Source organism: Vipera berus (genome assembly GCF_964194415.1).
Source record: "Vipera berus genome assembly, chromosome: Z".
Classification (NCBI taxonomy): domain Eukaryota; kingdom Metazoa; phylum Chordata; class Lepidosauria; order Squamata; family Viperidae; genus Vipera; species Vipera berus.
Window position 1 is genome coordinate 26,626,397 of NC_138205.1, and position 14,118 is coordinate 26,640,514.

General features: G+C 40.7%; 1 protein-coding gene across 1 annotated transcript; it reads left to right on the forward strand.

Moving 5' to 3' along the window:
• Positions 1-397: 397 nt before the first annotated feature.
• On the forward strand, positions 398-1,336 carry LOC308678860 (olfactory receptor 12D3-like; the record flags this gene model as incomplete). The annotated part of the gene is made up of 1 exon (XM_081346095.1): positions 398-1,336. The coding sequence occupies one exon, from the start codon at positions 398-400 to the stop codon at positions 1,334-1,336; it is 939 nt and encodes a 312-aa protein (XP_081202221.1).
• Between the last annotated feature and the right edge of the window lie 12,782 nt (positions 1,337-14,118).

The following is a 14,118-nucleotide window of genomic DNA, read 5'->3' on the forward strand; positions in this document are numbered from 1 at the left end:
GCAAGGCAGTAAATTCAGAAAATCTTTTTCTCTATGAGGTAACAAGCAACTTTGTGTATCTGAAGTATATGAAATACTAGAAAGGTTAATAAAATTACTAAGAATGTTTTTGTGAATTTAGCCATTGGAGATCTCAAAACATATTTCCATTTAAAAATGCCCACATTTATCAAAATTCTAATGACCTTTTCCTTAATTTTACCACAGTGAGAACAATGTTATGCCTAAAATAAATAGTTAATTAACCTATCTTTTATTTATTATGTCTATCTTATTAGACAAATTCTACAATTATTTTCTTGTCACTTTTAGCCTCATCTGCTTTTCTTATTTGCAAAATCATTTTCAAATCTTGAGCAACTATTTCTCTTCACATATCCATCTTTTTTTTTTAGTGATGAAGAATCAAACAAAAGTGGAAGAATTCATCTTGTTGGGCCTGAACAAGGATTTGGAGCTTCAGTATATATTCTTTGCAATTTTTCTCTTACTCTATATGGCCACGTTAGTGGGGAATGGAGCTATTGTGATTGTAGTTTTAGCTGAACCTCGCCTTCACAGCCCCATGTATTTTTTTCTTGGAAATCTCTCCTGCCTTGATATATTTCACTCAACAATCACTATTCCAAAGATGTTGTCTGGGTTTCTAACAGAACCACAAACAATCTCCTTCAATGGTTGCATGGTTCAGCTATTCTTTTTATATTTCTTGGGCAGTAGTGAAGGCATTCTTCTTGGAATCATGGCCTATGATCGCTATGTTGCAATATGCAACCCTCTGCGTTATACAATTACCATGAGAAAAGAGTGTTGTTTTTTAATGGCAACTGCCACTTTATTGACTGGTTTTTTCCATGCCTTGATGCATGTAGTGGTGACAGCTCATCTTCCCTTCTGTGGGCCAAATCTAATTGAACACTTTGTCTGTGACATCAAGCCATTGTTGAAACTGGCTTGTGGAAGCACATACCTCAACCTCATGCTCCTTAGTATTGTAACCAGCTCTGTTGTTATGTGTCCTTTCATCTTCATACTCCTCTCCTATCTCTACATTATCACTTTTCTTCTCTGTAAAGTGCAGTCACAAAGTGGTTGGCAAAAAGCCTTCTTTACTTGTGGATCCCACTTAACTGTAGTGGCTTTACTCTACATTCCTGTGTTGTCTAACTACATGCTTCCCACTGTGGGTAACTCCTCTCAACGAGATATGATAATAACACTCTTTTATAGCACAATTACTCCAGTTTTGAACCCACTAATATATACATTAAGAAATCGGGAAGTTAAAGTGACGATGAAAAAGTTTTTTGGCATAAAGTCTTACACATTTTGGTAAAAGGAAATGTTGGAAATGTATTCATATCTAAAAAGATAATTATATAAGTGTACCATATATTCCTCCCAAAGCTAGCATTTTCAAAAGCTTTCTGTACTATTCATGTAAGAATTTCATTCACTATATTATAATATTATTATTTAAGAAATTTAATATTAATTTTAAATGATGGTTTTCCTTCATATTGTGCCTACAAAATTTGTTTTTGAATAATTTGGTGTGGAAAACCAAGAAAATGAGTAGTTCATATTTCACTAAAAATCACTTTAATTGAGATTTCCTGAATGAAAGTGGACTTGGTCATTCATTCTGATTTCTCAGACCAATTAAAGGTCAAAATCGTCTCTCAAAAATACTCTTCTATGCAGATGTTTCTTACCATTTCAGGAAAGTTAGGTTAGGTTGGGATCCCTGAAATACAGATTAGCCTATGAAGGACATCATATTTGTGATTGTGTTTTTCCCCCCTTTTTGGACATTCAATGATAATGAAAACTAATCTGAAAACTTATCATGTGTTGAGGAGGAAATACATCTTTCTGTTCTCCCATTTTAAAAGATTCATTCATTCTCTTTTTAATGCAATCATTCAAGAATTATCTAAAATACAGGTAAATATTTTGGATACCTTTTCTAACTTTATATTTTAATATGTATAAAAATTCTTATGTGAATCAAAGTATGTCTCTTTCCTTCATGTGCCCTATTTTGGTACATAGGGATAATTCCATGATATTAATGAAAAACATTATCTAATGTATTGATTTGGGGTGGACATAGTCAAGTTGCTTTCAGAAGTTAAGGATAAAGGACATAATCTATTTAACATTTTATGCCATTTTAATGGCAAATATTTAAATATGCTTTTTCTGTTATAGATATTGACTCTTGTTTGTCTTTACTGAAATCCATTGACTTTGACAAACATTTAAATATCAAAATGCTACAAAAAATAAAAATAAAAATCCTACTCCATAATGGTTATTATTGCATATTCTCTCATTTCAAAGCATAAAGTTTCATTCATATTTTAAAGTATATATACATATACATATACATATACATATACATATACATATATATATATACATACATACATACCCACACACACACACACACACAAATCAATGAGATCTACAGCCTACCCACAAAATAGATATATTCAAGATTAAGTGCTATCCTATATCAGAAACACCTCAATGTATGCTCAGATGAAGATTAAGAAAGGTTCATTTTCATACTAAATTTTACTTTAGTCTAAGTCTTATACTCAGAGCTAGATTCATCATTTACGTGAAATGAATGGGTTGAGCCCAGAGTTTGTGTTTTTGTTATCCTACAGTCAGCAAAATAAAACAAACTGTGAAAGTACCTAGATTTTTTTTTATTTTGCCTATTACAATTAGGTTATAAGATATTGTATCTATTTTATATAAAAAATGAAATAAGTAGATGATTTTTAATATGCAGCTTATGAACTCTAGCTAGTTATTATACTGGAGTATTTTACCAAATTGTTTCAGTAAACACACAAACTGATTAACAGACCAACCGACAGACAGACAGACAGACACACACACACACAAACACACACAGAGAGAGAGAGAGAGAGAGCAGGGTTTTTGTATATTGTTTTGACCTTTTATTAAATAAACCATAGACTTATTTTGTTTTGATGATCAGTCAGGAACAGGTTTGTGGTACAATTATTGCCTTGGAAAATTAATCTTGCCTAGTTAAATATTATCATTTGATAGAACAAATAGTTTACATTCTGAAATTTAGCAGAATTCTCCGCAAAAGAGCACATTACTCCATGGATTGCATGTTGTCTCCAGTTGCAGCCAATAATATTTTGTGATGAAATATAGGAAATGATTGGGAATATATTCTAGTTTGACAGTTTATTTCTTACAACCTATTTAAATATACATACTTGATCTGCTTCTCAAAGTAACATAACTTCAAATTGGGCAAGATATTTTCCTTTGGTAACGAACTATCTAAATATATAAGAAAAATAGATATTTGATTTGGTCATTTTATTTTCAGAATTTTTATTGATCTTTTTTTTTTTTTTTGCATCTTTGGTATCCCTTTATAGAATATCTTAACAATGGATACATTCAGCTGCAGAGAACCATAAGAAAAATATTGAATACACCATGGTAATACACAAACATAATCCTGGGGTCACTGATGATGATGAACTCACCTAACTGACTCAGGCATATTCTGAAATGGCAAAATATTTATAGTTATTCTGTTTCATTGATTTCAATATAATCTGTTTTGAGTCAGCTAATATATTTGAAGTAATCAAAGTACTATCATAAAAGATAGAACACACACAAGGCAAAAACAAAGTAATAATTTTAAAAAAACATATATAACCATTCACGTGTTTATCTGTGTGATGTGTTGTTGTTGTTCTTTAAAAAAATCAGTCCAGAGTAGGATTTAAAAAGTATCTGAAAGAATTAAAATTCTTCTCAGCCTTTTTGGAAGGCAACCAAGATAGCAGCTCCCTTTCAGAAAGCAAATATAAGTAATTTCTATCATGTACTTTTTAAAATGAAAAAAGATTAATATTGACTATCAGTGATGGCAAACCTTTTAGAGACTGAGTGCCTCAAAAATGGCCCGGCCCTGCTCGCCTCTGCCCCGCCTGCCCACAGGGCCACTCACTGCCTCCACGGCCTGCTGCAGATCTCCCAGGTGGCCCAGCAGCGCCATGGCAGCCACACCCTCTTCCCACACCCTGCAGCATCATCTGCACGCGATGGGGCTTGAGGGTGGAGTCTTGTCCCTGCTGCCCAGCTGCCATGTCCTTGGCTGCACTGCTGCATGCAGGCCATGCTTGGGGGCAACTCTCCTCCAGATGGCTGCTAGTGAGGGGGGAGGTGGGGCTAGGGCAATGGCACACGTGCCCACAGAGAGGGCTCTTAGTGTCGCCTCTGGCACATGTGCCATAGGTTCACCTGTACTGTACTAGATTATCTCTTTTTGCTAAAATATGCATATTACACATTATTTCTAAAACTATCAAATTTGTGGTACTTTAATGAAAATTTGAAATGTTTTCAGAATAAAATCTACTTTTGGATATATTTTACACCTTTAATCTAGACTAAATGAAGTATTATTTCTAATATATTTTTCATTAATAATTAAAGCTTTTAAAACTTAAAATTTATTAATCATGTCCTTCCTGTACAATGTATATGCCAACATTACAGCTGGGTGTCAACCAGCCAATGGTGTGTCAATAAGTATTATACAATTATGTATTGGTTTGAATTGAGAATGGTTGTTATAATCAGTTGTTGTGATGTTTGAAAAAAGCCTCCAACTGTTTCAGAGCAAACAACTAGTCTGCAATTTAACTGGGAAATTGTGCTTTAAAATGATTGGTCTCCACCTAGTGGTGGAAGAGTATAAATAGATGACAAGTGGTTGTCAGAGCAACTTCTGTGTTTCCTTCAATAAAAGAGCAGTTAACCTTTGGTCTGGTCAATGCCTCATTGAACTCAATACACAATAGTGGTGACGAAGGTGGGATGCTGCTAAGGAAGAGCTGAAGCACTTGAATCAGAAGTCACTTGGGTTTGAGACCAGGCACAAGAGCCCTGGTAGGGACACATCCCCACCCTGCCTGCCAGTAAGCCACACTGGAGGCACAGTCTTCCTGAGGGATCCTTCCCCAGGATTCACACAGTAGCTCAGCAGCAGAAGGCATTTGGCCAGGACCTAGCAAGTGTCAGCTATGGCCAAAGTGGGCAGTCTGAACAAATTTGATGTTTCTCACCCTGAACAATGGAGCTCCTATGTCTCCAGGGTGGAGAACTACCTGCGGGCCAACCAGGTGAGAGACGATGGGCTGAAGGCTGAAACCCTGCTCTGTGAAGAACCTGATTGCCCCAGTCAGCTTAGAATCAGTCACCTACGCTGATCTGAAGAGGAGGCTAAAAGAACATTTTGAACCCTGGCTGTCCGTTATTGCTTGGCAGCATGCATTTGAGCAAAGAGAGCAACAGGTACGGGAGTCAGCAACTGAATTCATGGCTGTACTAAGACAAGCATCAAGACTGTGAGTTTCCTGACTTAGAGGATCGACTCATAGGCAGACTCATGTATGGCCTGAGGAACTGTGAATTGCAGCAGATGCTTTTCGCAAAAAGAAATGCTGACATTCCAGGATGCATTAAAAGAAGTCATGGCAGATGAGGCTGCCAGTGGGGCAATGAAGGCTCTATGACCTTAGAAGATTCCTCTCAGCCAGACAGCTGTACACCACAAAACTTCAGAAAGACTGGAAGACCCAGACAAGGGTGATGAGATTGACCAGTTACAGAAGCAACCCATCAGATGGCAATGTCCCATTGACAAGGCAGTTCTATTCCCTAGCTGTGCCAGTTGCAGCAAACAGCACAAGAGCTCTAAGTGCAGATTCTGCACTGTGGTGTGTCGTGCTTGTAGCAAACAAGGCTACATTGCCAGAGTCTGTAAAGGTTGCCAGGAGAGAAGTTCTACCCAAAGACGTCCCATGGAGAGGTAAATGGGCCCTGGGACAGAACAGGGTTGGTTATTGCTCTGGAAGGAGAAATATCTTAAGGACAGTAGCCCAATGCCCTCTCAAAGAGAAGCTAAGACTTAAACTCAGGCTACAAGGGGTCCCTTGTTCTATACAACTAGACACCAGGTCAGCCCTGTCTATAGTCTCTAATAAAACATTTAGCTACATCTGCAGACAAGGCAGGAAACAAGTCCAACTCAAACCATCAAGCCTTGTTCTGACAGACGTTCAAAATTGTCACGTAACAGTGAAAGGCGAAGCCACAGTAAAAGTCAGCTTCAAAGAGTTTGAAGGTCCCCTTAACGTCATAGGCATTGAAGGCCAGTGTACCAGTTTTATTGGGCTGGACTGGTTTGATGCCCTGGGCATTAGAGTAACCAGCATCAACTGCACACAAACAGCAGACCTAGCAGCTGTTTGTCATGAATTTGCTGATGTGTTCAGCCCTCAGTTAGGTCAATACAAGGGAGCACCAATCTCCCTTAACCTCGATCCAACAGTAACTCCTATCAGGATCAAACCTTGCAGAGTGCCTTTCGCACTTAAGCCTAAAATAGTTGCAGAAATAGATAAGTTAGTATAGCAGGGAGTGCTTCAACCTGTAGATAGTAGCAAGTGGGAAGCCCCCATAGTAACTCCAGTGAAGCCCAATGGGGACATTCATATATGTGCTGACTATAAATGCACAATCAACAAAGCTTTGCAACAACATGCTTATCCAGTTCCTGTGGTAAGTCATTTTCTGGCATCACTGCAGGAAGGTTGTGTATTTGTTAAACTGGACCTTGCACAGGCATATCAGCAACTCCCTGTGGATGATGCCACAGCAGAAGCACAGACAATAATTACACATAGAGGGTTCAATGCCTGCAGTTTGGGGTCAATGTTGCCCCAGGGTTGTCCAGAGCGTAATGGAAGGTACACTCAAGAATATTCCAGGAGTGTGCCCTTACTTTGATGACATTCTGATTGCTGGACAATCTGCAGTAGTGTTAGCAGAACGTCTGAAAGCAGTTCTTCAACAGTTCCATGAAGCAGGGTTGAAATTAAAAAGATACAAGTGCCAAATTAGTGTGGACTCTACTGAGTTCCCAGGATTCAAAATAGATTTTGCTGGAATCCACCCTTCTGACTCTAAGCTTAAAGCTATACAACAGGCTCCTAGACCTAAGTCAAAGGCAAGAGCTACAAGCATTTTTAGGACTACTTAATTTCTATCATTTATTCCTGCCACACAAGGCAGCATTGATGAAGCGGCTTCATTGGGTTCTGGATAAAAAGGTACCATGGGTGTGGACAAATACCCATGAAAAAGCTTTTAAAGCAGTCAAATCACTGCTATCGTTGAGCTCAGTACTAGCTCACTTCAATGAGAAATTGCCTGTGAGTTTAGCATGTGACTCAGGAATTCTGGGAGTTAAAGTCCATGAGTCATAAAAGAGCTGAGGTTGCCTACCCCTGCCATAGATCCTTTCTCCTAGGATACTGCAATGGTCAATATTCATGGCTGCCTATTCTTACAGGCTAATTCATAAGCCAGGCAAGGAAATGGGCCATGCTGATGCACTCAGCCGACTGCCTTTGCAACACACAGACCCTGACCCAGCACCTGCAGCTCGCATCCTGGTAATCCAGGATCTCCCTGAGACTCCCCTTCATGCAGGAGATGTGGCTACTGAAAACACTCAGTTTTGTTCTAAACTGGGTGTTGAGGGGGTGGCCTGATAGCAGACCAGGTCCAGAATTTCATAGTTTCACTAGCAGAAAAGATGAGCTGTCAGCTCATAAAGGCTGTGTGCTTTGGGTAGTAGGGTGATAGTCCCACCCACATTGAGAGCAAGATTTTTAGGATGAGGGTCATCCAGGCATAGTTAGGATGAAGGCAGTTGCTAGGAGTTACTTGTGGTGGCAGGGTTTGGGTAAAGACATAGAGGCTCAAGTTAGGAGCTGCCAGGTCTGCCAGGAAACCCGACCTGAAGTGCCTCAAGCACCTGTGCATTGCTGGGAGACCACGCAAACCCCCTGGTCTTGCATGCACATAGACTTTGCAGGACCCTTCCAAGGACATGTGTTAGAGGTAGCACCTGTCACATCTATGACTACTGTCAGGACCATCCAGGAGTGCACAGAATCTTTTCCACGCATGGCTTGCCAGATGTGATTGTGTCTGATAATGGGGCACAATTCACAGCAGCTGAGATCCAGTCCTTCCTGAGGACCAACATGATCTGACACACTACCTCAGCCCCCTTTCATTCTTCTTCGAATGGTCAAGCAGAACGAATGATCAGAATGACCAAAGAAGCACTGAACAGATTAACAACAGGTGACTGGCATCATCACTTAGAGGATTTTCTACTCTGCCAACAAACAACCTCTTGCACCAGATGGGGACATCAACTGACCACCAAGCTGGACCATCTCCAACCTGATAGAGCTGCTGCAGAGACATTGCAACCCAAGCCTCCAAGAAGTTTGCAGCTTGGTGAGAAAGTGTGGGTGAGAAACTATGGCTGGGGACACCTTGGGTGGAAGCTTTGGTTTCAAAGGTGTCAGGGTCACTTTATGTGGCTCTGGATGATGGTCATGTGGTCCGATGCTACATAGACCAGTTGTGGAAGTGGCAGGCTTAACTGAGCCTGGGCACAGACAGAGAGAGGGTTATTGGGTTGCCTGGTGACCTGACCTTGCCTGAGTCACCCAAAACTATTGAGACTGTTCCTATAGAATTGGGCTCACTTTCGCCCTATGTCCCGAGTCAGCCAGTATCGTGAACAAGTACAGCTGCACTGGTCTACCTTGCAATATCAGACAGGACAGCACCGATCTACCCAGCAAGAACACACAACAAGGTACTGGTCTACCCAAAGCAATCAGACTAAAGGACCCTGGTCTACCCAGCCCAGCTGGACAGTTAGTTGATCGGGAGCCATAAGCAGCATTGCGGCACTCTGAACGGACATGCAATTCACCTGCTTATTTACTTGATTATGTGTATCAATTATAATGTGTTTAACTTTGTCCAGGGGGAAGGGGTGCTAGGTATTGGTTTGAATTGATAACAGTTGTTATAATCAGTTTTTGTGATGTTTGAAAAAAAGTCTCCAACTGTTTTGGAGCAAACAGCTAGCCTGCAATTTAAGCGGGAAATTTTGCTTTAAAATGATTGGTCATTGCCTAGCATCGGCAGAGTATAAGTAGATGACAAGTGGTTGTGAGAGCGACTTCTGTGTTTCCTTCAATAAAAGAGCAGTTATTAACCTTCAGTCTGGTCAATGCCTCATCGAACTCAATACCCGATAATACAATAAGTATTATATGATTATACATATAATACGCTCAATTTGGTTTTTCTATCTGGACGGTGGTTAGATGATCTGCGTGGGGGTTCTCCAATTGTTATGCCCCTGTCATGGACCGATCATCATCTCCTGCGGTTGGTCTTCCGTTTTGCCACTTCCCATCGTGGGGTTGTTGAACCAACGAGATGGTTCCGCCCTAGGCGCTTAATGGACCCTGAGTGGTTCCAGGCAGCGCTTGGGTCCCCACCTGCCTCCTTCGCTCACAGCTCGGCCGATGCCCTAGTGGAAGCCTGGGAAAAGGCAGCCACAGAGGCACTCGACTGAGTTGCACCCATGCGGCCCCTAACCCAGTGCAGATCCCAGTGGGCTCCATGGTTTTCTGCGGAGCTCCAGGAGATGAAGTGTCAGAGACAGGGCCTAGAGAGCTGTTGGAGATCCAGCTGGTCTGAATCTGACCGATCATGACTAAGGTCCTTTATGAGGTCTTATCTCACGGCAATGAGGATGGCAAGGTCTAATTACTTTGCTACCCTCATTGTGTCTGCAGATAATCGCCCGGACGCCCTGTTTAGGGTGACCTGCTCCCTCCTTAATCAGGAGGTGAGGGAGGAGCCCTTGCAGGGTCGTGCCAAGGAGTTTAGCCAACATCTGTCAGACAAAATCACTCGGATCCGGACCGGTTTGGACTCCAACAGGGCAGAGTCTGACAATGAGGACATGGGCAGTCTTGTTGATGTTATCTGGGAGGAGTTCGATCCTGTGACTCTGGACGATGTGGACAGGATCATGGGGAAGCTGAGCTCCACCACGTGTTTATTGGACCCGTGCCCCTCCTGGCTGGTTTATGCAGCTTGGGATGGGACACGAGGCTGGCTCCAGGCAGTGATAACTGCTTCCTTGAGTGAGGGTAGTTTTCCCACCGCCTTGAAGGAGGTGGTGGTGAGACCCCTCCTTAATTAGCCTGCCCTGGACCCAGCAGTATTAAACAACTTTCGTCCGGTCTCCAAACTTCGCTTTCTTGTGAAGGTTGTTGAGAGCATGGTGGCGCATCAGCTCCCTTTGTTCCTGGAGGAAGCTGATTATCTGGACCCGTACCAATCAGGTTTCAGGCCCAGGCACAGCACGGAGACGGCATTGGTCACTGGTGAATGATCTCTGGCGGGCTCGGCACAGGGGTTGTTCCTGTCCTAGTCCTATTAGACCTCTCAGCGGCTTTTGATACCATCGACCATGGTATCTTGCTGCGGCGTCTCAGGGGGTTGGGAGTGGGAGGCACTGTTTTTCAGTGGTTCTCCTCCTACCTTCTGCGACGTTCGCAGTCGGTGTTGGCAGTGGGGCAGAGGTCGACCTCGAGGCCTCTCGTTTGTGGAGTTCCTCAGGGGTCGGTCCTCTCGCCTCTCCTGTTCAACATCTATATGAAGCCTCTGGGTGAGATCATTTGTGGTTTTGGAGTTGGGTATCATCAGACCCCAAACCACCCCAGTGAGGCCCTCGACGTGATGTCCCATTGCCTGGAGGTGGTCCGGGTCTGGATGGGGAGGAACAGGCTTTGGCTCAACCCTGACAAGACTGAGTGGCTGTGCGTGCCGGCATCTTGGGAAATTCAGATTATTCCACCTCTTACTATGGGGGGGGTGAGTTATTACTATGGGGGGTGAGTTATTACCCCCCGTAGATAGGGCTCGCAACTTGGGTGTCCTCCTAGATTCACAGCTCTCCTTAGAAGATCATATAGGAGCTGTGACTAGGGGGGCCTTCGCCCAGGTTCACCTAGTACGCCAGTTGCAGCCCTATCTGGACCGGGATGCCTTGTGTACAGTCACTCATGCGCTCGTGACCTCTCGTTTAGACTACTGCATTGCTCTCTACATGGGGCTGCCCTTGAGGACCACTTGAAGGCTTCAGCTGGTGCAGAATGCAGCCACGCGAGTTGTGTTGGGGATCTCCCGATACTCCCATGTTACACCTCTGCTCCATGAGCTGCATTGGCTTCCAGTTGCCCTCCGGGTGAGATTCAAGGTGCTGGTGATGACCTATAAAGTCCTACATGGCATGGGTCCGGATTACCTACGGGAGCACCTGCTGCCGGCGTCAACTTCCCTCCATCCAGTGTGCTCCCAAAGAGAGGGCCTCCTCAGGGTGCCGCCAGTCAGGGAATGTTGACTGGTGACCCCCAGGGGGAGGGTATTCTCTGTGGGCACGCCAGACGTTTGGAACCGCTTACCGGTTGAGCTCCGGATGGCTCCCAACCTTCACTCCTTCCGACGTGATCTAAAAACTTATTTATTTGAACAAGCCGGCCTGGTCTGATGGGTTTGGGGTTTTAACATTGATTTTAACTAATTTATTGCATCGGGCACAATTATTTAATGTTTTTTTAACTTTTGTATCTTGTATTTTTGATATTTATTGCCCTGTACACCGCCCTGAGTCCTACGGGAGAAGGGCGGTATAAAAATCAAATAAATAAATAAATAAATACAATAAGTGTAATGATCAACTGCTGCTGACTCCCTTGCCCCATAATATATCTTCGCAAATCTTCCAACTGTAGATCAGCATAAGCTTAGATGTTCTCAACCAGCTTGCAAAATTCCTAAACATTAACACATTTTATCTCATTACCCAATCCAAGCCAGCTCTAGAACCCCACTGCATGTAGCTCACAGTTCAAAGAAGTCATCAGAACCTTTTTGAATTTTATGTATTCATGAAGATTTTCAGTTGCCCTTTATGTGCTGTTTTGAAATAATTAAAGTTTGGTGGACAAAGGAATGATTATTAGTGCTCTAACATTGCTTGGAAACCTAAAAATAATTTTTATATATATAAAAAATGAGATTTCCTTTCAGACTTAAAAATCACCATTTCTTTTTGATTCAACAGTGTTACCATCTTACTATTTTTAGGCCTTTTTATACTTAATGGGTATCTTGATTTGTGAAATCAAAATATTCTGATCTCACAAAGCATAAGACCCACAAATGACATTTTCCTTAACCACTTTACCATACTAACTTTTCCGATTCATAGCTAACTTCACAGATTCATAGTCCTGCAATCAGAGCAAATTAACTTAAAATGAATAAAGTGGCTTCAGTCAGAGAGTAAGTTTACTCAAAGAGTAAAAGTGATATAGGCAAATTCAGTTTATAAAAATTAAATACATGTTTTGTGACATTGTAATTTTTTTAAGTTATTGGATGTGATTTATAAATAAAAGAATGAAGATTTAACATGCATCTGAAGACTGCTTTTCTTTTTCTAGTCCTTTGTTCATGTAAAGTATAAAAAAGGGTAAAGGAGTCCCTGTTGATTTCATTCTGCTAGCCATAGCCAACTTTATGGGATGGTGCTCATCTCTGTTTCAAGGCCATTGAGCCAGCACTGTCTGAAGATGTGTTTCAATACTCATAGGACCAGCATGATGTCACAAAGTGCTATTACATTCCCACCAAAATAATTCAGTTTAATTTCCATGTACATTTTGGAGGGCTATGAATAAATAAAGAAAATGAACACATTATAGCAAATTTCTTGTTTTTTATTGTCATTAAGGAAAAAAATGTAGCACTATTTCAAGGCCTTGGAAAACAACCTTGGTAATTAAAAATATACTAAAATAGCATTAATTGCTGAAACAATTGTTAGTAGATTTTTTCCCCCCACAGGAACACATTGCTTCAAGGATTGTTCCTTCTTTCCCCCATGGCATCAATAATGTTTTTTTTAAATTAAATATGAAGAGCTAGAAATCACTGGGAATATATTCTGCTCCAGAGATTTAGTTTTGCATACCATTTAAATACACCCAGTTGAACTGTCACTTATGCTTAATGTTTCTATTCTTGACATGGAGGAGATACTCTTAAGATATGAATAGTCTGTATATCTAACAAATGTAAATTAGCTACAGGCAGTTAATTTACTCATGAGGATTCTATTTGATCAATTCTTCCTTTTCATCTTGTGCAAATATGCAAGTATCATTTTTGAAACATCTTAAAAACTGATTCATCAAGGAAAGACACGGGGGGAAATGGAGTGCACACCATGATAGCATATTAAAAAAACTTCTACACACAATAATATATACCATGTATATTATAACTTATTTGTTGACTAGAATGTCTCTTTCTGTGTACTGTATGTTTAAGAATAATTTTAAAAATAATACTATCCAGGTTACAGTGTCTCTCCATGTTAGACTATACTATGCATCATTTCTGTATTATTACAATAATAGCATTTTCATAAAGATATATGGAACCCAGTTACAGTCTATTCTTGGATGCAGTTTTCAGTTCTTACCTACATTAAATGTAGTATAAATTTTATGTATTTGCATAAAAATACAGGGACAGGGCAAGTTCATTGTTTCTAACAAAGAATGCATGCATAGCTTTGTGATATTATGGCTCTCTAAATAATTCCACATATTTAATTTATGACCTGATTTATTCAATTATTTATGCTACACTACAATATTTCTACCATTGTGAGAACTAAATTTTGCTTCAGTTATATATTCTTTTTAACCTATCCTTTTTAACCTAACCTTTGTTTCTTAGGTGTATCTTCTTAGTTAATTTCCATTACTATTATCTTGCCACATATTTAATCTCTTTGCCATAGCTAGTCATGAGAGTCAGGCATAGCCTTCATTTCTTTTTCAAGGTGACATCTATAGTTCAGTGGCTACTCTTTCTAATTAGGATGATCTTTAAAAAAAATTGATGTTACATATTTGATCATCTTATTGCAGATATTCTAATCTACCGAGGAATAAAAAAGTTGTATTCTAGCCTTTTGGGAATTAAATAGCTATATAACTGAATTAACAAAGGAGGAATTTCACCCTCCTAAACTTGACAGGAACAAACAGAGCCATTTCACCAAAGACA